Source organism: Drosophila erecta, unplaced genomic scaffold, assembly GCF_003286155.1.
Source record: "Drosophila erecta strain 14021-0224.00,06,07 unplaced genomic scaffold, DereRS2 tig00000055-arrow-pilon, whole genome shotgun sequence".
In the NCBI taxonomy this organism is placed as follows: domain Eukaryota; kingdom Metazoa; phylum Arthropoda; class Insecta; order Diptera; family Drosophilidae; genus Drosophila; species Drosophila erecta.
This window is the reverse complement of record NW_020825200.1, coordinates 18,608,216-18,631,295: the sequence shown is the minus strand read 5'-3', so window position 1 is coordinate 18,631,295 and position 23,080 is coordinate 18,608,216. Positions and strand designations below refer to the sequence as shown.

The window sequence follows — 23,080 nt, the reverse complement described above, 5'->3', positions numbered from 1 at the left end:
ATGGAATATGGAGACGGTTTTAAAACGGTTAAAGAACAATGCTCACAGAGGATTAATGACTACTTAATTCGTATGTATTAAGATAATATATTCCATTTTTGAAAATATTAGATATCACATGGGTAGTTAAACCACCTAAGTTATCATTTTAATTCGTTAGCAGTTGCGTTCCCAAGTGGGTATTGTAGAAACATTTAAAGCACATGTACTCTAATAAGTGCAAAATGTGCACATGAGTAGAAATCGAAGGTGTTGAACAGGTTGTATGTGTTTACAGTTGCTTGCAAAGTTCAAAGTCAAGGTTGCGAACTGGTTTCTGCCATAGACATCTCCGCTGGTGGCCTGAATCGACTGGAATCGAATCCTTCGGCACGAACATCTTCGGATCGGGAGAGCACATGGACATGCACATCCTTGGAACGTCCTAGGAGGGTAAAGACAGTAGTTATGGATATAATAGGTAGGTTCGTATCCTGTCGTTTTCTGTCTGGTCTAGATCGTACTCGACTTACGAGAACTAATAACTGATTTTTATATGATTGTCACACAAACTGAACTTAATGAAAACGAAAATCTTGCATTAAATTGTTGCTCTGAGTCAACCACCCATTAAAAAGCATCGTCACATGCCTAAAAACGGGAATCAATAATTGAATCTATTAGGGGGCGATCTGGCTGGCTTTAACCCCTGAGGTTCTTTAACAATTCCTCTGGGCAATTACAGTTTGATTACAACTCAGCTAGTGGGAGTGCGAACAAGAAGTTTTATAATGCTAGCATATTGAATGAAATTGGCAAAACAACTTCAAAAGTAAGGGCGTGGTGGTTTAGGTGCGCTGCGACTATAGCTCCAAGATCTCCACGTTTATATGGCCATCTTGACTCCCTTAGGTATTTTGACCAAAAATATATGTGTATACATACTTCATAGGGTTCAAGTATAAAAGCACAGTTTTTACCTGGAGTGCTTGAAACAATTTTCCAATCATTTTTACTGCTCTTAGCATGTGCATGTATTTTTAGAAGTCAAGAAGTACAGCTAAACAACTAGGGCGATATGTTTCGGGAGAAGAACAGTCCGTGGAGTGGTGCGGGATCCGGGTGACGAGTCCTAGTGATGGCGGGGATGCTCGGGTGCTGGGGGGTGAGACTGCAGCCATTCGAGGGCGCGGGCAATGGCCTCTGGGATTGGAGGAGGAGTGGGGATCCAAGCTCCCGAGGGCTGGTATCCGTTCTCATTGGCGACGTACTTGATCTCCACGTGCTCGCCCTCGGGGGAGATCCATCCGAAGTTGCCATGGATGTTGCCATGGACATCTCCGCTGGCGGCCTGCTCGATTCCGTTGGAGGTGTGCAGACTGGAATCGAATCCATCGGCGCGAACATCATCGGAGCGGGAAAGGACATCGGCGTTGACATCCTCGGAACGTCCTACGGCATGGGGCAGTGGGGGATTGGCCACCGCCAGGCCAAATACTGCGCAGATCATAACCTGAAGAAGAGTATGGACATTAGTTAGGGAACGAAAAGGTAGGTTCGTATCCTGTCGTTACTCACAAACTTAAACATTTTGGAGGATTTCTGTCTGGTCGAGAACGAACGTTGACTGATAACTGATTTGGGTCGAGTAGAGCTTTTTTATATGATCGCCACCCAAACTGAACCCATATCAAAACGCTACATCTTGCACCAAATTGCTGCTCTGAGTTATGGGTTGACTTCGCGGATGCGCCCACACCCATTAAAGGCATCGTCACATGGCGAGAGCTTAGCAAATGCCAAACAACGGGATATGTACTATATATAATCGCTTAATAGATGCTAAAATGAAACAATCGCATCAATAAGGGGCAAACGGGTCGGGTGGCATCCCGAAATCCAAACGAGTTTGACCCGCCCCTTCATTAAATCCCCTCTTTGAGCTTGACTTGGCATTGCCAAGCCGTGAACCACTTTTGGAGTGCCATGAAGACTCCATTGACTACAAAGTATCGCCGACTTCTTAGACTCGATGTTTTGCAACACATTAATTTGAGTCTCTACTTTGACACCTTTACCATTGCTTCCCTTTTTCGGTTCCTCTCGGTAGTTCTAGTTTGATTTTAACCCAATCTGGTTGTGTTTTATATTTGTTTGTACGCGCCAAGCTTCTTTTCTCATTCTTATATACTATTTAAATTTATTAAAAATCAATGAAAACTGATCAATCGAAGTCCATCGAGTGTTTTAGTGAAAATTAAAATTGATTAGTAAACCTTATGGATGAGGATGGAGAGGATATTTACTTTGATACTAAAACTTTGCTGACAATTTTTAATTGTTGATAGATACGTTTCAACGTTTGAAATATACCCAACTTTTTAAGATATGAGCTAAGCAGGCTTGTTTTTCAGATCATTTAGACTGGAGAGTTTCCTCACCAATTCGTTTAGAAAGAAAAAACTAATTTTCTTTAATCAATCAAAAAAGCCGCCAAACGAGGTTAGAACTTGTGACGATAGCACCTTCAGCTTACAAAAATACTGATATATACTGTTATAAATTCCATTTAAAAATACCATCATATTTTAACAAATGAGCGTTAACAATCGACGCGTAACAAGCCCCATTGATTATTCTTTTTTTGAAAACATGTACTCATGTCGGGTAAAAATATTTATTGAATAATATAAAACAGGTAAAGGAAAGGTCTGTGGAAGGATTAGGGTGACACGTGGGTGGGGTGCGTCCGGGATTGGGGGAAGAGTCGGAATCAAGGCTGGAATCGAGGGCTGGTAGCCGTTCTGACGTGCTCGCCCTCTGGGATGATCAATTTAAAATTGCCCTGGTCAATGCCATGGACATCTCCCCTGGCGTCCCGCTCGATTCCATTGCAGGCGTGAATGCTGGAATCAATCCAGCGGCGCGAACATCATCGGATCGGAAAAGGACATCGGTGTGGACATCCTCGCAATGGAGCACTGTTGAATTGGCCTCCGACAGGCTAAAAACTACAAGGGTCATAATCTGAAGGAGAGTTTCTTTTTGGATTCCTCTTGGCAATTGAAGTTTGATTACAAGATAGAACCCTAAAGTAGAGTTCCTCGACAATTACAAGCCCGTAAATCAAATCAGCTAGTGGGAGTGCGAACGAAAACTTTTAACATATTTTTGGCATATCGATAGAAACTGGCAAAACAAATAAAAAATGTGTATAATCTCTAAACATACGGACGGACAGGCAGACATGACCAGATCGACTTGGCTAGTGAATCCTAATCAAGGATATAACACTTCGTAATGTCGGATCGCTTCCTGCTACCTGTTACATACTTTTCAACATAAATATTGTATCCTTTACTCTACGAGTAAAGTCTAAAATAAACACATTTTCAAATAATGTGGGCGTGACAGTTCTGTGCGGTTTGTGGGCGTTAGAGCAGATGCGGCAATCTTCTAGGCCCAAATTGAACGAATTCTGCGATTCTAGAATCTGAATGCGATCGCGAGATCGCCACATTTATACGATATTGGCCATGTTGACTCGCCTAGTTCAAGAATGGGGTTTAGGTAGATAAACACATGGAGTACTTAAAGAAAGGTTTCAATGAAGAACTGCTATATGCTTACTGCTATAAGCATGTGCATGTATTTTTTTGAAAGTCAAGAAGTATAGATAAACAACTAGAGCGATATGTTTCGGGAGAACAGTCCGTGGAGTGGTCCGGGATCCAGGTGACGAGTCCTAGTGACGACGGGGTTGCTCGGGGGCTGGGGGGTGAGACTGCAGCCATTCGAGGGCGCGGACAATGGCCGCTGGGATTGGAGGAGGAGTGGGGATCAAAGCTCCCGAGGGCTGGTATCCGTTCTCATTGGCGACGTACTTGATCTCCACGTGCTCGCCCTCGGGGGAGATCCATCCGAAGTTGCCATGGATGTTGCCATGGACATCGCCGCTGGCGGCCTGCTCGATTCCGTTGGAGGTGTGCAGACTGGAATCGAATCCATCGGCACGAACATCATCGGAGCGGGAAAGGACATCGGCGTTGACATCTTCGGAACGGGAGACTGGGGCCAGGGCGGTAGCCACTCCCACAACGGCGAGGATCATCACAAACTTGAACATGTTGGCTGATTCTGTCTGGTCGAGAACGAACGTTGACTGATAACTGACTTTGGTCGGGGGAGCCTTTTTATATGGTTCCCCATTCGGTTGCTTTCCAAGCGAATTGCTTATTACTTTTTGGGCCAAGTATAAGTTACCGCGAGCACAAAGCGCCCATGATGCCAACAAAAGGCAGAGTCCATAAATTCTCCACTCAACCCTGCGATACAAATGTCAAAAAACGAGTCTTGCGCTGCTGAATTGATTCCGAAATGAAACATGCTTCGATAGAAATTTTGTAGGGGCGGTGCAGTACGGGTTTTTGGATTCAGTTTTGGATTGATGACGTTTCGAGTTGACCAAGCCTTTATCAGTCAAGCCTGTGTTTCATTTTGTAGTTGACTAGACTTCACTTGAAATGTAATACCATGCATTTTCTAAGTTTGACCAGTGACAATTAATTCATACCCAAACCAAACTAATTCATAAACAAACGATTCCGCAAGTAAAACTGCATGCTTACATACGTGTTAATTACCTATGCTATCACAATTTGTTGTTTCTCAATATTTTGGATGTCACTGTTTCATTTAAAAACCCCGCAAAGCTTTTGATCAGAGTTGTCAATGAATGTGGCACACATCAAATGAAATACTTAATTGGCGCCGAAAGCTAGGCTATAATATTGCGGTTAAAATGTTCTACAAAATAATTATTCAGTTTCTGGTCCGGTTTGCTTTTATATCGAGAGGCTGAGGCGAATATTTTGGTTGAATAAATACCCAAGAATGCTCAACTCCTTATAGAAGTGGTTAAACCATCTCAAAGTTGACTAATTTGCATCCCAGACGGATTTTAATATATGCATCATATTGACTTAATTACAATAAGCACATTGCATCAGCTTTGGAAGATATATAAACCCCAATTTGAGCATTGATTGTTATCAGTCTTAAAAGATTTCTAGTCCGACCAACTCAAAATGTTCAAGATCGTAAGTATCCCATGAGTAGCATCGGGCACTTCGCCGTCTAATCCCGGATTATCCTATATCCTAGCTGCTTGTCTGCGCCCTTGCCGCCGTGGTGGCCGCCAACGCCAATGTGGAGGTTAAGGAGCTGGTGAACGATGTCCAGCCCGATGGTTTCGTTAGCAAGTTGGTCCTCGACGACGGATCTGCCTCCTCCGCCAGCGGAGATATCCACGGAAACATCGACGGAGTCTTCGAGTGGATCTCTCCCGAGGGTGTCCATGTGCGAGTGAGCTACAAGGCCGACGAGAACGGTTACCAGCCCCAGAGCGACCTCCTGCCCACTCCTCCTCCAATCCCAGAGGCCATTCTGAGGGCCATCGCCTACATCCAGGCTAACCCCAGCAAGAACTAAGTGAACCCGCCGCCTAGGAACATGACAGATTGGAGACAGCTAGGTTGAGCTTGGATTTCTCTCAACAGCTGTTTAAAATTTAAGAAAAATGTTATCGAATTCGAAAATAAATTGAACCTTGCAATATAAGCCCAGTGAATGTTTTACTCATCACTCAGGTAGGTTGGAAAACAGCTCCTGATAATATAAGAAAATAATGATAAGAAGATTACAATTTAACAAAACAAAAAGATACAAAATGCCCTAAAAGCGTTCATCGCAGTAGACATTCGAAATACATTAAAACTGTCTTATCATAATTTTCTAACGTACCAATCCTCATTTGTCTGAGGCAGTGCCCACATTTGGATGCAGTGGGTCTTTGAGGGGACCCCAATCGATTTAATAGCAACACTTTGTTGCCAAGGCTGAGCTGCTCGGTGGCTTGAGCATTCAGTTGAGTACGACTTGTGGCTGTTTTCCTGTGCTTGTCCAGGATCAACACAGGTACTGCACCTGCGAAGATTGTGGGATGTGAAGGTCAACCCTAGGAGGAATCCTCCTCTCCATGTGAAGTTACAGTATTGCGATTTGCTTCCATTTATAGAAAGGTTCCATCTGTTTGGCCACTTGCCGCACGAGCGCTGAAATTCCTGGGTGACTCTAGACGCTTCGATTGGACAGGAAGAGTGCGGAAGGAGGCAGTGTCGCCAGTGTAGCTTGCCAAAAGCGTGCCCGGTACATTAAGACACAGCAGATTTGAAGTGGGCACGAGACCCAGGACTCCTCCATGAGGAACAACTGCACGAGCACATTTGATGTTTGACCTTTTCCCTCTCACCTCGACCACAGGGCTTCGATTAAGGAGGTACGATTTCTGGAGGGGAAATTGGCCAGTCTGAAGTAGTGACTTCGATTTAAAAGGCAATCCATCATGCCACACGCGGTCAAAAGCTTCCTTAATGTTAATACAGCAGAACAGTAGTGCTTGTTTTCAAAGGAATTCAAGATGTGCTGGACAACTCGATGCGCTAGCTCTGGGGTCTTAAAACCATACTGGTGGGCGGGAATAGGAGGGCCATTGATTCTTCCACCTCTTCGCAAGGTCAAATGACTGAAAGCGTTTTCCCAGCTCGTCCACAAAAACTAAGTGTAGATTTCCAGAGGTTGAAGCCGTACGGAGCACCTTCGCCGAGCATCCCATCAAAATATTCGCGTTTGGTATCAAAAAGAAGCTCTTTAGACCATCTTCAGAAAAACGATAAGCGTGTTTGTCGACTGGATCATGAGATCTTTTCAACCTCACAAAGTGCAGGACTCTTAATTTTAAGATGAATGGTGTGTAATCACAGTTAAGTTCAAAACTTTCATTGATGGAGAGGCACTTTATAGACAGCAAAGTCAATGGCTATTGGTGTTCTATGGCTGTACAAATATAAGTTCTGGAATATATCCGTCTGTTGTATAGGTATGAATTGTATACATTCTGTTTTTCGAAACCCCACGGGAATGTTGATATTTACTGAAAAGTAATATTTGCTCATATGATTAGAGATATGCACAAATGGACATGGATAGTATATCCGATATTCGTGTTTCCGGTCATTTCTTGCTAATACATCTTAAAAACCAAATAATGCTCCGAAAAGTATGCTGGATTTATAAGCGGCTGGCCAACTAAATTAAGCATTCCATTTAATCAAACACATTTTAACTATCAGCAGCCCAAAAATTATTTAAACAAACTGTTTTACTCGATCGGTCCCGGAGAGATTCAAAATGATCAGGGTAAGTATTCCGGAAGGTGTGGAATTATTCCAAGGAGGATGTGGATTTAACCTTTCCGAGTAACGCGATTCTTTTTAGAATAATTACGGTAGCAATTTGCATAGACAACAGAAAGCAAAAAGAGTGCAGCAGACGATTTTTATCGCCACCGAGCATGTCACTTGAACCAGTCCGTAAAGTCAAACGAGACCTATGCTGGCCGAAATGTTAATTAAAAACGGGTTGCATCAGCTTTGGGATTTCGCGGGGAGTGCGTATCAGCGTATAAAAGCCAACGAGTGATCCCGAATCGGCATCAGTCTCACGAGCTCTCCAGTCTGACAATCTAACCCATCAACATGTTCAAGATCGTAAGTACCTGGCCATCAAAACCGGACAGTTCAATAAGTAATCCCGGCATATCCTAGCTGCTTGTCTGCGCACTTGTCGCCATGGTGGCCGCCAACGAGAATATTGCGGTCATTGAGCAGGTCAGCGATGTCCAAGCCGATGGCTTTTCGAACAAGCTGGTCCTGGACAACGGCTCTGCCTCTTCCGCTTCCGGAGATGTCCACGGAAACATCGAGGGAGTCTTCGAGTGGATCTCCCCCGAGGGCGAGCACGTTCGTGTGAGCTACAAGGCCGACGAGAACGGTTACCAGCCCCAGAGCGACCTCCTGCCCACTCCTCCTCCAGTCCCAGAGGCTATTCTGAAGGCCCTCGCCTACATCCAGGCTCATCCCAGCAAGGAATAAGCAATCGACACGACCAGGACTCAATTTTGCATTGGAGGTGCAACTCCAAGTGACCTTGCCCTCTACCCGCTAGAAGTTAAACAGCATACTGACATTAAAAGTTTGATTATCGAGTTTTAAAATAAATTCGATACTCTTTGGCAAAAGATATATGTACATATATAAATGTGGTCTTAAATCTGTGACGGGAGTACGAGTTACCTGGGCAGTTGATTTATTTTGGTTTCAGACTATCACGAACTGTCTGGATGTTACCTGATTGATCTTAGCCAAAAGTAACCTGTTTAATTAGCGATACAGTGGAAACCATCAAGCCATCTAGATTTCGGCTTAATTTCAGTCTGCTTTATTACAGTTTTAAATGCAATAAAATATTTCATTAAATTCAAGCCATGGCTGAAAATATAACCGGAAATTAGTTGCTTGTTTGCTTCTGTTTGGCAGGCCCATCACATTAACTCTTCATCGATCATCGAATCATATTGTGCAAAATAAACGGAAATCTGCGTATCTTCACTATTAGATACCCATTACTTAGCATGCTGTGTACAAATTTCTAAATGTTGTTGGTATACCGATAGCAATCTGCAAGGCAAATAATATTCTAAATATTTTTCAAAAGTGTTGTTCAAATTTAGGGCGGTTGGAAAGCATTGCGACTGGGTGTGGCAATATACTTAAACAATCTTGCTTTGAATCACTACAATCCGTATATTTATTCTGAACCAGCCAGAACGACTTGGCTTGTGATCCTGAATTCCTTTCACAATGTTGTCAAGCATCTAGTATAAAAATCGTAGGTGTACGAGTGGATATGAAATATATATAGCAATGACAAATAAGATTGATTTTAGAGCAAATACACCGTAAATTATATTTATCTTTGATACTAAAAGTGTTATAAGGAAAGTAAAAAGTTGTTCTGTATTGTAGAATTGCAGCTGCAGAATTTTGTGTGGCGCCGACATTCTTCAAGATTTTCCTAAAGTGTAAACGGACTAGCCATTAACGTGCCCAATATTCAAATTAGACATTAAAGTGTTATACGTTATAAGTTGTTAGCAAATTCTAAGGCCCAGATAGGTGCATGTCGCCATCTCCCTCGCACGTTGTAAGTAAATATAGGGTATCGAATAGTCGAGACTCTATAACGACCTCTCTTGTGACCTTTTTCTTTAATATTCTCTTTCTTATTTTAAGCAAACGTTTTTAGGCCACCCAACCCTTTTCGAAACAAAACCATTTTATATAGCACTTCCTATATCATCCATGGTAATTAGACACTAAATTATTTGTTTTCCTAATTGAATTGTCTATCTTCTGAAACATTTCTTATAACCTATATTTCTTCCCTATATCACGGCTGGTATCTGCACATCCCATTTCTATTGGTAGTGCGAACGCAATTCCGTTTCGCAATAAAATAAAAGCGAAGCTGGTGATCTGCTCTAAATGAATATTATTTAACACAGAATAAACAAATACAAGCAAATTAACATGAAATGGTTGCCAAGTCAACTTTGATAATTAGCAAGGAAATATTGATGAGAACTGTTCGAACGGGTTATAATGGTCACAGAAATGGGAGTCGTGTGGAATAGAAAATAGTTTTCGAATTCGTATAAAGAGTAAAAGTTAAAGGCGTTAGATTTTAACCAATTTGTATTGTGGCTAGTAAATGAAGTATAATACAATCAAGTGTTTGGGTGCTTTTACATATGTTAAGGTAGCTGATTGAACTCATCGCTTTCTAAGCCTAATCTGGATACCATTTTCCGATTTAAGCGTGACGCGAATATTCAACACAGGATCGTACTCGCTCTGTGGGACACAATCCTCGCGGGAATGATCGTTGATTCCCGGAGGAAGTCCATCTACGGCAGGCAGAATCTCAAAGCGGCGCAGCAGCTGGGAGAGCAGAGCCTTCATCTGGTACATGGCGAACTTTTCAGCTGCAGCCAATAACGAGAAATAGAATATAGTAAGATTGGTAAAATTAACTGTGTAACCCAAGGAACACTAACCAATGCAGCGCCTTGGCCCTGCACTGAATGGCACACTCTTGAAAGCCTCGATGCCCACGTCACCAGTTGGGTTTTCGAATCTTGTGGGCCGGAATGTGCAGGGATCGTCGAAGTACTTTTCGTTGTAGCCCATGGCAATGAGGCACATGATCACCGTGGTGCGCTTGGCCACCTTGGTGCCATCTGAAGGAATCAGGGTTTATAATACGCGAAACCCACATTTTTGGGATCACTTACTGATGTCGATGGGCTGGCGGTTTGTGCGAGCAATCAGGGGGACAGAGGGGTACAAACGCAGGGTCTCTCTAATTACCAGCTCCAGATAGTGCATCTGATCCAGTCGACCCAGGTCCGCCTCCGCCGAGCAGTTCTCGCCAAAGATGCGCCGCTGTTCCTCGGCAGCTTTTTGCTGAATCTCCGGGTGACGGGAAAGCGTGTACAGTGTGAATGATATGGCGGCGGCAATGGGATCGTGGCCCTATATAAAAATGTTGACTTATGCACTAAATACTGTCGGACATTAAGGATAATACATTTAAGTGTCACGTACCGTAAATATGAAAGTGGACATTTCCTCGATAATCTCGCGCTCCTTGAGAGCGCGCCCATCCAGCTTGGCGGTCAGCAGGACGTCCAGGAAGGGTTTGTTGATTGGCTCACCCTGCTGGCACGCGTCGCCCGCAGCCAGCTGGTGTCGTCGTTGCGAGATAATCTGTGAGATAGTCAGCCTTCAAACTTTCATACTTCTGGCCATATATTGGCTGGATTTACCCGATTCAGCTCGCTGCGCAGGAGTGATAGAGCCCGGCGCTGCTTCATGTAGTAGGAGGTGAGGCGGAAGAGGGCGTCGAACCGCTTCACGATGCTGAAGGTGCGCTCCTGAACCACGTCGCATAAGCTGGGAAGCGGAGAGGGGAATTATGAGCTTAGTACCGAGACTCCTCGGATCAACTTACTCCTTGATGGCGCCATGCAAATCCGAGGGCTCGCCATTCAGCGAGCTGCTGTCCAGGCCAGTGGCGTTTTCTGTCGGAAAAAAGGAAGAGAGGGTGAAGATTTGCAGATTCCAGCTGAGCAAATGAACCTGAACGAATGCCAAAAAATCTCAATAAATTACCAACGGGTAACTGAAAAATTCTTCAAATCATTTGCCCCACAAGATGCAGCAGAGTGTGTATTAATGAGGGCGACTGCCTCGACCGCGAAACCTTGCCGCCCACACAATCTGCGGCACTTGTACCCATTTCCTATGCAATAAATCTTATTTATAAAACGTTCATAATAAATTACAAATAAAATAACAGAGCGAAACGCCCGAGAGCGAAACGCGGACGAAAAAACGACATGACAAATGTGTAAAGTTTGGCAGTCGTACACATAGAGAAAATGTAAGGGCCATGCGCGTGTACTTTGTCTGGAAAAAAAGGGAGTATAATCTGAGGAGTATTGGATATTTATATGTTGCTAAAAATTACAGATTGAACATGTTGAAGTTGAAGTTATTGTAAGTTAAAAAGAAGTAATTATTTATATATATAATGGTAATGATTTCAGGGACAACTAAAAGATGTTTTTTGCTGTGCACATAAAATTGCTCTGCAAAATTGCGATGCCAGGTTCAATAAACAAGTGCAACCCACTTACCACACACAATATCCAGGGTACACTTAGCAACCAGCTCCTGGGCATCGAAGATTTCCTGCGTATCCGACAGTACGTCGAGTTTCAGGACGAACTGTCCGCCCGTTCGGTGGACCACTCGCAAGTAACCCTCGATGGCCGAACGCTCGAAGGCGGGAACGTAGAGCTTCTGGTGCTTCAGCCAGCGGGCACCGGAACTGGTGAGTAGCCCATCGCCCAGCCAGGGCCTCAAAAAGGAGTACAAGTGCTCCTTGTACAGCAGCGATGAGCTCGACAGGATGTTCTGCAGGCCAAACATAGTGGGATGGTGGATGATGGAGGAGGATGGTGGATGGTGGATGGTGCGGTGGGGAACTCACCTGAATTTCCGCCGGATCACTCAGCATCATGTGGTACTGCAGGAAGACCAGGGAGCGGAATCCCTGAAAGTCATATTTCCGACAATACTGCAGGACCTTTTTGGGGTATTCTGTGGGAGACACATAGAGTTAATGAGCCCCCACACTTTAGTTATCGACCCCAAGGACCTCGATTGCAAAGCTGCAGCTGGGTAGAAAATTCCGAAAATTAGGCTTCATGCTAATTTTTGCAAGTTGCAATTGATTCTATGCACTTCTGCTTTTGATACTGCGCCTCTGAAATGTTTGCCAATCAATATGGGTTCAGGTAATCATATTACTAATTGAAGCTCTGGACAAAAACAATCACAGCATCCGAGTAATTTTACATTTTTCAAACGTCTTCTGTGAGCCATGACAGAGCAATCTAAGCTGGCATAAAAATAACAAATAATAACAATCCCATAACAATGTGCAGCTCCTGCCAGTCCATGTTGAAATGGAACCCCAGCCGAGCAGGGAAGCAGAATTATTTCATCGAAAGTAAAGTGCACCATCGCTTTTCCTCCGGGCATTGTGCATTTGAAATGATTACTTTGGGCACGTGCAGGGAAGGGCCGAATTTATTCAGCTGTGCGAGAAAAGGCACTCGGGAAATGTGCACGGAGCCTGATGAAAGCTGTAGCAAAATATTACAATAAATAAGTCGAGTAAATCAGCACAATCCAAAATGAAATCCAAATGTGCATCTCGATACCACCGGGAAACGAACGCATTCAACCTGGATCTGGCGGATTCGGTCACACGGACGACTTCGGAATTAAACTTTGAAGAGTTCATAAATATAGGCAGGCTATTTGGCCAGTACTCACCGGCTGGCTTGAGACCAAACTGGAACAGATTACCCACGAAGGGGTATGGCGTGGGTCCTGGGATCATCTCCATGATGCCAGCCATGTGGTCTATGTAGTTGAATATCCTCACACCCTTGAACACCAAAATGGTGGCCAAGACAATGCCAATGGCTATTAGAAACATAATGCCGCCCAACTGTTCTTGCTCGCTATGCTGACCAGACTGGTTTGCCGGAACTTTTGCAGATTAGTCGGTGGCCAATTTAGGCCCGATTATTCCGTTGATAGCTTATCTGAATTTTATGCATTTTACTTATTTTTTATTGCCGTCGATAATTGATAATAATAAATAGTGTACTACATGGTAGGACTTGACTCACTGAACTGATGACGTGTGGCTCTAAAGGCCGTTTTGGTATCACCAGCTGTTATGTGCCAATAAACCATTGTTAGTCACTCTGTGAAAATGAATTAGGGTAGTAGCCACAATTTTGACACATAATAATTATGAACAGGAAAATATTCGATTGAGGGTTCCGAGCGCGATAAACAAGTAGAACAATGAGCTGTTGAACAGCTTACAGTAATCACAAAAGGTCAAATAGTAAAAACAAAATTATTGGAGTGTTCGTGTATTTCCTTCAAATCCCGTTTGAATACTAAATTTTGAAAAACTAATCAGATTTTTAAGATGCTTGGAGAATGCAAGAGAGAATGCTAAGTTCCCTGACTATTAGATACCCGTTACTCACGTTGTGGAAGTGCGAACGAGAAATTTCAATATTTTTTCGAATATCGGTAGATATTGGGGGAAAAAAGAATAAAAAGAAAAAACTTAATAATTCTTTAAAAGTGTTGGCGGGACAGTTTTGGGCGGCTTGTGGGCGTTAGAGTGGGCGTTAGAGTGGGCGTGGCAACATTTGAAAACAAACTTGCGCTGCATCTATGTCTCTGGAATCTAATTATATGTCTGGAAATAATTGTTTATCAAACAAAATACGTATTGACCAGAGAAATAAACAAGTGACGATCGCAGACGAAGTATATTAAAGTTACGATATCAACTTTTGCGACAAAAATGATTTTACTATATAAAATTTGAATATCTATAGTTAGAACATTTTAAGGGCTACACAGCTATGAATTCTAAAAGAAATCGTTAGACTCGTTTTAAAAAAATTAACAAAAAATTAAAAAACAAAATCTTTTTTCTTGTAATTAGAGGAAATTAATAAACTATCAGGCTATCAGGCCACAAAATAAATCCTTGCTTTGTGGATACAGCAGCTTTGTAATATTTAATTATTATTCTACTTCATAATCGAATTCAGAAAATGTTTAAAGTATCACTACATACGAACATATGTATTTCAATACATAATTTCAAATTCAGATGCAACTGCTTGCATATCCCCTTTTCTTCGCACATTTTGGCTGAGTAACCAGAATTTAATTGTCGAAACGCCAGACCGTTTTACTGTTTCAGTAATACAAGTGTTAAATCATTTTTAATTTTTGACAGGCAAATGTAAATTTCCAGTGAATTTTACCTCACGTTTGTGATTTCTACCAAAACTTGAAGCTTGCTGCTGATAAGCTATGAAGAGACCCTCTCTGTTCTCTTTGAATTCCGAAAGAGTAATCCCAAAAACATTCTGCATACATAATGTGTTTTTAATGCACCCAACTTCGCTTTCTTGTATCGAGCGGATGCCTGTCTAAGTTTGTTTAATCCCATTGTGTGCTGCCATAAAACAATATTTATTAGATACAGTTTTAAAAAAAAGCTAACTGTTACATATCTAAGTGCGGTCGCGAAAACCGCAGATTGTCGCTCTCATCTAACGATTAAACAGAGGCCTCTTCTTTAAAAAACCTGATAATGAAACGGCTTGTCATGCTGAAGACCCCAAAATATTTACTTATATTCGGGAGACCGTAGTTGGATTCAAAAAAAGTAGGAAAGAGAGCAGGAGGCCGGGGAGTTCGCTCTAATCTCCCGTATTTAAACCGGCAGTCGCCGCAAAAAAGCTCTCATATCTCCAGTGTTTCGCGGGCTGGTCGGTTGTCTTGGAACTCGCGGTCGAAAATGTGGATCGTGTTGTATATTTTATTGGCCCTGCCGTTGCTGGTGGTTGCCTATCTGGAGTTGAGCACGTATCGGCGGAAAAAAGTGCTTAACAAGTTCAACGGCCCAAGCGGCCTGCCGCTGGTGGGAAACGCTCATCAAATGGGCAAGAATCCCGCAGGTGGGTTTTCCATACAAGTCGGAAAAGTCGTACTTTTAGATACGAGATACCTAAGATTACCCATCTCGAATAGCGTTGTGACTGAGGTAACTGCGCATCGAATCTACTCAGCGGCAAGGCTATTCCAGTAAGGTTATTTTGGGCCAGCGACTCAACGACCGGAAAACAGGGGTGTTAACTATCAGGTAATGGGGCTGCTGGCTCTAGAATTTGGCTAATAGTAGCCTAGGTCGAGAATCACAAATATAATGCCGAGGCTTTGATTTGTGTTGTGCAATACACGACTGTATTTTACAGCACTTTGAATACTGAAAATCGCGTGCCGAATACCAACAATGAATACCTATGGAATACCGATATTGGTATCCGCCCACTAATGGCTTTTTCTTACGTATAGAGATTCTCGACACCCTGTTCTCCTGGTGGCATCAGTACGGAAAAGGCAACTTCGCCTTTTGGATCGGAACATATTCCAATGTATTGGTCACTAGCTCCACGTACCTTGAAGTGAGTGTTCAGCGAATTTTCGACAATCATAATGATTCTAAAATTTTCATACTTTAGTTCATACTCAGCAGCCAGACGCTGATCACAAAGTCCGACATTTATGAACTAACACATCCCTGGCTGGGATTGGGTCTGCTCACCAGTACTGGCAGCAAATGGCACAAACATCGCAAGATGATCACCCCTGCCTTCCACTTCAACATCCTGCAGGATTTCCACGAGGTGATGAACGAGAACTCCGCAAAGTTCATCAAGCACTTGAAGTCGGTTGCTGCTGGGGACAATATCTTCGACTTCCAGGAAGAGGCACATTACTTGACCCTGGACGTTATTTGCGATACAGCGATGGGCGTGTCCATCAATGCCATGGAAAACCGCAGCTCTTCCATTGTGCAGGCCTTTAATGAGTTAGTTCAGAGCTTTAGTTGGACCATGAGATGCTATGATTCTTCACCCTTTTTAGCATGTGCTACAACATCAACATGAGAGCCTTCCATCCGCTGAAGCGCAACGAAATGCTGTATCGACTGGCTCCGGACTACCCGGCCTACAGGAGGACGCTAAAGACCCTCCAGGACTTTACCAATGAGATCATCGCTAAGCGCATTGAAGCCCACAAATCAGGTGCAGTTTCGACCAGTGAAGGAGATGAGTTCACGCGCAGGAAAATGGCCTTTTTGGACACCCTGCTGTCCTCCACTATCGATGGCCGTCCCCTGAACTCCAGGGAGCTGTACGAAGAGGTCTCCACATTTATGTTTGAAGGACACGATACTACCACTTCCGGAGTGTCGTTCGCTGTCTATCTGCTTTCCAGACACCAAGATGAACAGGTTCAGTAAATTGCTTGGGACGAAAAATGTTTAAATGCTTACCTTCATATTGTATTATAGCGCAAACTATTTGACGAACAACGGCAAATAATGGGTGATTCTAAGCTGGGTCGCGACGCCACCTTCCAGGACATATCCCAAATGAAGTACTTGGACCTCTTCATCAAGGAGGCCCAGCGCGTTTATCCCAGCGTACCCTTCGTGGGACGATTTACGGAAAAGGACTATGTTATAGGTAACAATTAATTATGGCCATTTAGAACGCTTTGAGTAACAGTATCACACTTGCTTTAAAGATGGGGATCTCGTACCCAAGGGAACCACACTGAACTTGGGTATCGTGATGCTGGGCTACAACGAAAAGGTGTTCAAGGATCCCCACAAGTTCCGACCTGAGCGCTTTGAACTGGAGAAACCAGGACCTTTTGAGTATGTACCCTTCAGCGCTGGACCCCGAAACTGTGTTGGCCAGAAGTTCGCCCTGCTGGAGATCAAGACCGTGGTATCCAAGATCATCCGAAATTTCGAGGTGCTTCCTGCTCTGGATGAGCTCGTCTCTAAGGACGGTTATATAAGTACCACCATAGGCCTAACTGATGCCGAAAGGAAGAAGCGGGATCCAAACCGGCACAAATACGACCCTATTCTGTCCGCTGTACTAACCCTAAAATCCGAAAATGGCCTACACATTCGACTGAAGGAAAGGCACTGAAGTGCCAATTTATTGAACTTTTTGTTTAGTTTAGTGCTTGCATTTTGCTTAACTACAATTATTAGGGAGCTGTTAATCAGGCGAAGTAGAACAAATACATTTTTAAACGGACCAACTCGTTTTAATCTTCGGATTATTGAGAATGTGTGAATTAGATTAAGAAACTTGAAACGATAGTTTAACATGTGTATCAAAACACTGAGTCGCAGCATAATGGACAGTCATGCTGAATGCACAAAACTGTGTTTCGAATTTGGGAGATAATGTCGCCATAGGCCGTTTACTCTTTGTGAGATACAAAGAGCGAGAGACTGAGAACTGCCTGCCGCAACCGGTTAAAGTATTTAGGCAGAGATACATCTGGTTTCTACTCAATTCCGATCTACTCACTGCAGCGATCGGTTGTCTCTAGTCGCATTCAAAATGTGGATCGTACTGTGCGCTTTTCTGGCCCTTCCACTGTTCTTGGTGACCTATTTCGAACTTGGAATACTGCGGCGAAAGCGAATGCTGGATAAGTTCCAGGGCCCAAGAATGCTGCCTGTGGTGGGCAATGCTCATCAGATGGGAAAGACTCCCACAGGTAAGTGCTCCACAGTACAATCTAGGGAAATCTCACTGCGGCCGGGATCAAAGTCCCCTTTTAGATAACATTAGGTGTAATCACAATTGTGTAATAGCAATTGTGTATGAATGATAGTTCTGAAACTAGTTAGTTGGAAGTAAGTTGGCCAAGTCCGTGTGACTTTGACAGCCTGAAGGTCTGTGCCGCTCAAATGGGACAAACTTACCAAATTTTCCCATAGAAAGTCATTAGTAGTGATTTGTTGTATTAAAGACTACACCTACCTACTGCGCTATCTAATTGTAGTAACTAAAACTTATATGATTTGTGTTATCTCCAGAGATCTTAAACCGATTTTTTGGCTGGTGGCATGAGTACAACAAGGATAACTTTCGTTATTGGATAGGCCACTACTCGAATATTATGGTCTCTAGTCCCAAATACATGGAGGTGAGTGTGACCAGTTAATTTCGTAAAGGAAAAGTCATACAATGGAGCTTTTTTGGCACAGTTTATACTTAGCAGTCATACCCTGATATCCAAGTCGGATGTATATGATCTCACTCATCCCTGGTTGGGATTGGGTCTGCTCACCAGTACTGGCAGCAAATGGCACAAACACCGCAAGATGATAACCCCAGCATTCCACTTCAACATCCTGCAGGACTTCCACGAGGTCATGAACGAGAATTCCACCAAGTTCATAGATCAGCTAAGGAAAGTGGCAGACGGAGGCAACATCTTCGACTTCCAGGAAGAGGCACATTACTTGACTCTGGACGTTATTTGCGATACAGCCATGGGTGTGTCCATCAATGCCATGGAGAACCGAAGCTCATCCGTTGTGCAGGCCTTTAAAGAGTATGTATATGTGATGTGTGTTATAAGATATAGATGGGCTCAAGAGCTTGACAAGAAACACCCGAAATATACAGGAAGCTAATTATCCGTTTGAATTGTGTGCGTTCCTATATAATAATCATTCTATATGTAATGTAATTACTATATGTAATTTTTTATTTGCTTGCAGTATTACCTACACCATCAAGATGAGAGCCTTTAGTCCGTGGAAGCGCAAGGAATACCTCTTTCGGTTTGCTCCTGAATATTCAGAATATTGTAGAACTCTGAAAACCCTCCAGGACTTTACCAATGAGATAATAGCAAGGAGAATCGAAGTCCGAAAATCAGGGATTGATGTAGGCATCAAGGCTGATGAGTTCTCCCGCAAGAAAATGGCCTTTTTGGACACTCTACTCTCATCCACAGTGGATGGCCGTCCTCTGAACTCCCAAGAGCTTTACGAAGAAGTTTCCACCTTTATGTTTGAAGGACATGACACAACTACCTCTGGCATTGGCTTTGCAGTCTACTTACTTTCCCGTCATCAAGATGAACAGGTATCCGATTGGACGAATATATTAATAGATTAATATATTACTTTCGGGTTGCAGAAAAAATTATTTGACGAGCAGTGCGAAGTAATGGGCGCTTCTGGACTTGGTCGGGATGCCACATTTCAGGAGATATCCACAATGAAACATTTGGATTTGTTTATAAAGGAGGCGCAACGGGTTTATCCGAGTGTTCCTTTCATTGGTCGCTTTACAGAGAAGGACTACGTGATTGGTAAGTCTCATGAGCACACTTAAGTCTCATTAGTAATCAGTGATTTGTGTTTAGATGGCGACATTGTGCCGAAGGGCACTACCTTGAACCTGGGGCTTCTTATGTTGGGATACAATGACCGTGTTTTCAAGGATCCCCACAAATTCCAACCTGACCGCTTCGACCGGGAGAAGCCCGGGCCCTTTGACTACGTGCCCTTCAGTGCTGGACCCCGAAATTGTATTGGACAGAAGTTTGCACTGCTCGAGATCAAGACTGTGGTGTCCAAAATCATTCGAAATTTCGAGGTGCTGCCAGCTCTGGATGAACTTGGTTCCAAGGATGGCTATATAAGTACCACAGTAGGTCTGCCGCCGCCGGAGAAGAAGAGGCGAGATGCTCACATCCATAAGTATGATCCAATTTTGTCGGCTTCCATGACTCTGAAGTCCGAAAATGGTCTGCACCTGCGCATGAAGCAGAGGCTCGTATGCGATAGTACGTGATTAAACTCTTGTATACACATAGGCTACACTTTGTCAACTTTGCCAACTTTGCCAACTTTTCCAACCTTGTTAAGTACATGTATAATACACACTTTATTTAACATCGCTACTTTATAGTCACTATTGGAATAAAATTAGCTTAGACTGCCACAAGGACGGTGCCCACATAGGGATTGGCAACGAACTCCGCTGATGTGATAACATCGCCATCGATGTACTGGGAGCTCAAGGAAGTGGTGATGACCTCCGCTTGGGTGCCCAGTCCGTAGTACTTGGTCAGGTCCAAAGTCTTGGAGGTGCTGCCCAGGTTGAGAACGATCACATAGAGATCGCTTCCGGTCTTTTGACTATTTGAAAGATAAACATTCAGTATACGAGGCATTCCTTCAAAGACTTCTAGACCTACCGTGAGTAGATGAGCACATCGTCGTCGATTGCCTGAATGTTGAGTTCTCCCTGGCGAAAAGATGGCTCCTTGCGCACGCGCACCAGTTTCTTGAAGATCTGCAGGTGAGAACGTGGAGCACGCAGCTGCTGCAGGGCGTTGTTGGTTTTGTAGTCATCCGCCACTGGTAACCAGGTGTGATCGGCACTGGTGAAGCCTGAATATGATATATATAAAGTTAACGTCCATAAGAACTTCAAAGGAATGAAAAAGTCCCTAAATATAAGTGCTTCAATGCCAATGCAACACACTTTCCCATACTAGTGGTCTTCAATATCAAATTACCTTTTTTTAAGCACTTTCACATTAGTGAAAGTATAGTTCTTATCAGCGTGATCTACACAGTGTAATTACGGAAAAGTACATACCCGCTTTGGAGGAGGCGTCCCACTGGTAAGGAGATCGCTCAGGGTCCCTGGACCGGGCGTAGTAGTTGTCGGGATCGGAGTTGCACGCGTTTGGGTCCACGGTGTCTTCCCAGCTAATCCAGACGTCGGTCATGCCGAGCTCCTCTCCATTATAGGTGACCGCGTGACCGGGCAGAGTCTGCAGCAGGATGTTGATGAGGTCGGTGCGCTGGACACCAAATCGAGAGGCCACTCGCTTGTTGTCGTGGTTTCCCAGCACCCAGTTGGCATAAACGCCGGCGGGCATGGCGTCCATCCACTTCTTAATATGATCTACGTAGTCGCCGGCCTTGGAAGCGTTGTTGATGCTGGTAAGGAAGTCAAAGTTGAAGGGAATATGGGAGCCGTTCCTTACACCATTTCCGTAGTATGTCATGATGTTTGCGAAGCTGGTGTACGCCTCCGTCATCAGCAGCCTCTGGTCTCCGCCGTGCTCGACGTGAAACTCATCCACCACCTCACGCCACTGGTACACCATGTCAATAGTTTCCGGCATGTCCTGTGTATAGATGTGCTGGGTGTAGCAGTGGTCGTCAGGGTCGGGACAGTTCACGGGGTCGTTGGTCAAAGGCTCATCCGGATACTGGTTGTAGCGATCGAGGTCCACCTCAAACAGGTAAGGAACTGCATCAATGCGGAATCCGGAGACTCCCTTTCCCAGCCAGAAGCGAATCACGTTCTTCATCTCGTTAACCACGGCCGGATTGCGGTAGTTGAGGTCGGCCTGCTGGATAGCGAACTGGTGGAGGTAGTACTGCTGTCGCACATCGTTCCACTCCCAGGCACTGTAGCGAAACTCGGAGTTCCAGTTGCTCGGCGGCTCCCGCTCGCCGGTCTCGTTGTTGATCTTGCCATCGTGCCAGACGTAGAAGTCCTTGTACACGGGGTCACTGTCCACTGACTTGGTGAACCATTCGTTTTCGGTGCTGGAGTGATTTGGCACGAAGTCCAGGATAATCTTGATGCCCACCTCCTTGGCTTTGGCGATCATGCGCTCAAAGTCCTCCATGGTGCCGTATTCTGGCTGGATCTGGTAGAAGTCCGAAATGTCGTAGCCAAAGTCTACCATGGGCGACTTGAAAATGGGCGACAACCAGGTGCCCGTGAAGCCGATGTCTTTCAGATACTGTAACTTCTCGGTGACCCCGTTCAGGTCGCCAATGCCGTCTCCGTCGGAGTCCCGGAAGGAGCGCGGGTAGATCTGGTAGTAGTTTCCACTTTCCCACCACTCGGTGGCTCCCACGAAGCCAACCAAGGCCAGGAATAGACACGCAGCTGATTGCGGGCGCATTTTGATCGATTTTGTTCGAGCTGGAGAGCTGACAGCGCCTTTTATACCAGTCGATAAGGTTGCTTCTATCGAGATCTGGCCATTTTGAGTGGCCATTTGAATTGCTGTGCAAACAGCTCCCATGAGTTCTCAGGGTGCTCAAGTCGAACCGAAACTGTCATTGTTTTCGTACTCCCAGCGCAGCTTTACGTAAAGCGATTAACCCACTCCCGAATGTCTTTTGATTGCTGGAAAAATACCGATGACAAATATCTTTGTGACAAACATCTTCCTGAATTTTTGGTATACCCTAGGTATATTCTAGGTTTGGCGAAACATTATTAGCACGAGCGTTCCCGTTCCTATAAAGTATTTAGATCGCGATTTTGGGAAATAATAACTGAGCTGAGAATAAAATTGTAGATTCTAGGAAGCTAACCCATCTAAAGTTAGTTTTAAAAGATTCCCACACAACATCTTACGGTCGGAAACGCACATTACGAGGACAAAGGGTAAAGATTGTTAATGGTATTTTGATAAATTTATTAATACTACTTTACAATCTAAGAAGGTAATATAAAATGAATTAACTATTACATTAATAGATAATTAATAGATAGATACATTAATAGATAGATAAGCAATTCTTCTGCAGCTATTTGCATTTCATGTGCCAAGTCTAAAACAGACGGCTGCTGGTTGCATGTGTGAGTAACAGGTATCTAATAGTCGCTGCACTCGTTTTTAGCGTTCTCTCTTGTTTTTGTTATGGTAGGGCTTTAAAGTGGGCATTAGTCACCTGATAAGAGAACAGACAAATCCTACTCCTTCAACTACAAGCAAACAAGCAACAAGCTGGAAAATTATGATTAATTAATACTTAACTATGGTGTGGCAATGTTTTAAGATAACCTTGTGAACGTTTTGGGGGCACTTTAATCGCATGATAAGGTTTTCGAATAAAATTTGTTTTTCAGATTTGCTCGTTGTAACTTGTACCTTTTATTTATCTATTATATGCGGTACTCGAAAAGTATACGCTCTATAATAGATTCGTTAAGAAGTATGTAATAGGTAAAAGGACCCGTTACCGAGGACGTAGAGGATAATCTTAGTAAATAGTTATATAGTATATAGTTAGTAATAGTTTT

The 23,080-nt window shown here is 43.7% G+C and overlaps 8 protein-coding genes across 8 annotated transcripts; 4 read left to right on the top strand and 4 right to left on the bottom strand.

Moving 5' to 3' along the window:
- Nucleotides 1-1,069: 1,069 nt before the first annotated feature.
- On the bottom strand, nt 1,070-1,593 carry LOC6543276 (larval cuticle protein 1). The gene is made up of 2 exons (XM_001970432.3): nt 1,558-1,593; nt 1,070-1,492 (listed from the first exon to the last, which is right to left on the bottom strand). The coding sequence occupies exons 1-2, from the start codon at nt 1,567-1,569 to the stop codon at nt 1,112-1,114; spliced, it is 393 nt and encodes a 130-aa protein (XP_001970468.1). The 5' UTR covers nt 1,570-1,593; the 3' UTR covers nt 1,070-1,111.
- Nucleotides 1,594-3,565: 1,972 nt separating this feature from the next.
- LOC6542357 (larval cuticle protein 2) lies at nt 3,566-4,356 on the bottom strand. Its single transcript, XM_001970431.3, has one exon. The coding sequence runs from the start codon at nt 4,103-4,105 to the stop codon at nt 3,725-3,727; it is 381 nt and encodes a 126-aa protein (XP_001970467.1). The 5' UTR covers nt 4,106-4,356; the 3' UTR covers nt 3,566-3,724.
- A 538-nt stretch (nt 4,357-4,894) lies between these two features.
- On the top strand, nt 4,895-5,685 carry LOC6542638 (larval cuticle protein 3). The gene is made up of 2 exons (XM_001970430.2): nt 4,895-5,078; nt 5,143-5,685. The coding sequence occupies exons 1-2, from the start codon at nt 5,067-5,069 to the stop codon at nt 5,467-5,469; spliced, it is 339 nt and encodes a 112-aa protein (XP_001970466.1). The 5' UTR covers nt 4,895-5,066; the 3' UTR covers nt 5,470-5,685.
- Nucleotides 5,686-7,519: 1,834 nt separating this feature from the next.
- LOC6541128 (larval cuticle protein 4) lies at nt 7,520-7,996 on the top strand. Its single transcript, XM_001970429.3, has 2 exons — nt 7,520-7,586; nt 7,644-7,996. The coding sequence occupies exons 1-2, from the start codon at nt 7,575-7,577 to the stop codon at nt 7,968-7,970; spliced, it is 339 nt and encodes a 112-aa protein (XP_001970465.1). The 5' UTR covers nt 7,520-7,574; the 3' UTR covers nt 7,971-7,996.
- A 1,597-nt stretch (nt 7,997-9,593) lies between these two features.
- LOC6542241 (probable cytochrome P450 4ad1) lies at nt 9,594-13,055 on the bottom strand. The gene is made up of 9 exons (XM_001970428.2): nt 12,846-13,055; nt 11,995-12,104; nt 11,639-11,918; nt 10,951-11,020; nt 10,766-10,892; nt 10,545-10,706; nt 10,232-10,472; nt 9,995-10,177; nt 9,594-9,922 (listed from the first exon to the last, which is right to left on the bottom strand). Exons 1-9 carry the CDS (start codon nt 13,009-13,011, stop codon nt 9,711-9,713), a joined length of 1,551 nt encoding a protein of 516 aa, XP_001970464.1. The 5' UTR covers nt 13,012-13,055; the 3' UTR covers nt 9,594-9,710.
- Nucleotides 13,056-14,843: 1,788 nt separating this feature from the next.
- On the top strand, nt 14,844-17,239 carry LOC6542866 (cytochrome P450 4e2). The gene is made up of 6 exons (XM_001970427.3): nt 14,844-15,076; nt 15,474-15,583; nt 15,641-15,990; nt 16,047-16,416; nt 16,477-16,651; nt 16,713-17,239. The coding sequence occupies exons 1-6, from the start codon at nt 14,917-14,919 to the stop codon at nt 17,126-17,128; spliced, it is 1,581 nt and encodes a 526-aa protein (XP_001970463.1). The 5' UTR covers nt 14,844-14,916; the 3' UTR covers nt 17,129-17,239.
- Nucleotides 17,240-17,503: 264 nt separating this feature from the next.
- Nucleotides 17,504-19,908, top strand: LOC6541244 (probable cytochrome P450 4e1). The gene is made up of 6 exons (XM_001970426.3): nt 17,504-17,711; nt 18,034-18,143; nt 18,205-18,554; nt 18,724-19,093; nt 19,148-19,322; nt 19,377-19,908. The coding sequence occupies exons 1-6, from the start codon at nt 17,552-17,554 to the stop codon at nt 19,805-19,807; spliced, it is 1,596 nt and encodes a 531-aa protein (XP_001970462.1). The 5' UTR covers nt 17,504-17,551; the 3' UTR covers nt 19,808-19,908.
- Nucleotides 19,882-21,962, bottom strand: LOC6542856 (maltase A1). Its single transcript, XM_001970425.3, has 3 exons — nt 20,621-21,962; nt 20,214-20,409; nt 19,882-20,154 (listed from the first exon to the last, which is right to left on the bottom strand). Exons 1-3 carry the CDS (start codon nt 21,948-21,950, stop codon nt 19,947-19,949), a joined length of 1,734 nt encoding a protein of 577 aa, XP_001970461.3. The 5' UTR covers nt 21,951-21,962; the 3' UTR covers nt 19,882-19,946.
- Between the last annotated feature and the right edge of the window lie 1,118 nt (nt 21,963-23,080).

Coding starts and splice junctions, on each gene's coding strand:
- LOC6542357 (XM_001970431.3), bottom strand. CDS start 4,105: ATGTTCAAGTTTGTGATGATCCTCGCCGTTGTGGGAGTGGCTACCGCC.
- LOC6542241 (XM_001970428.2), bottom strand. CDS start 13,011: ATGTTTCTAATAGCCATTGGCATTGTCTTGGCCACCATTTTGGTGTTC. Junction 10,707..10,765: donor TGCGCAGCGAGCTGAATCGG/GTAAATCCAGCC, acceptor ACTATCTCACAG/ATTATCTCGCAACGACGACA. Junction 10,178..10,231: donor CCGCCAGCCCATCGACATCA/GTAAGTGATCCC, acceptor TGATTCCTTCAG/ATGGCACCAAGGTGGCCAAG.
- LOC6542866 (XM_001970427.3), top strand. CDS start 14,917: ATGTGGATCGTGTTGTATATTTTATTGGCCCTGCCGTTGCTGGTGGTT. Junction 15,077..15,473: donor AATGGGCAAGAATCCCGCAG/GTGGGTTTTCCA, acceptor TCTTACGTATAG/AGATTCTCGACACCCTGTTC. Junction 16,417..16,476: donor CCAGACACCAAGATGAACAG/GTTCAGTAAATT, acceptor ATTGTATTATAG/CGCAAACTATTTGACGAACA.
- LOC6541244 (XM_001970426.3), top strand. CDS start 17,552: ATGTGGATCGTACTGTGCGCTTTTCTGGCCCTTCCACTGTTCTTGGTG. Junction 18,144..18,204: donor CTAGTCCCAAATACATGGAG/GTGAGTGTGACC, acceptor TTTTTGGCACAG/TTTATACTTAGCAGTCATAC. Junction 18,555..18,723: donor GTTGTGCAGGCCTTTAAAGA/GTATGTATATGT, acceptor ATTTGCTTGCAG/TATTACCTACACCATCAAGA.
- LOC6542856 (XM_001970425.3), bottom strand. CDS start 21,950: ATGCGCCCGCAATCAGCTGCGTGTCTATTCCTGGCCTTGGTTGGCTTC. Junction 20,410..20,620: donor GGACGCCTCCTCCAAAGCGG/GTATGTACTTTT, acceptor TATCATATTCAG/GCTTCACCAGTGCCGATCAC. Junction 20,155..20,213: donor GATGTGCTCATCTACTCACG/GTAGGTCTAGAA, acceptor TCTTTCAAATAG/TCAAAAGACCGGAAGCGATC.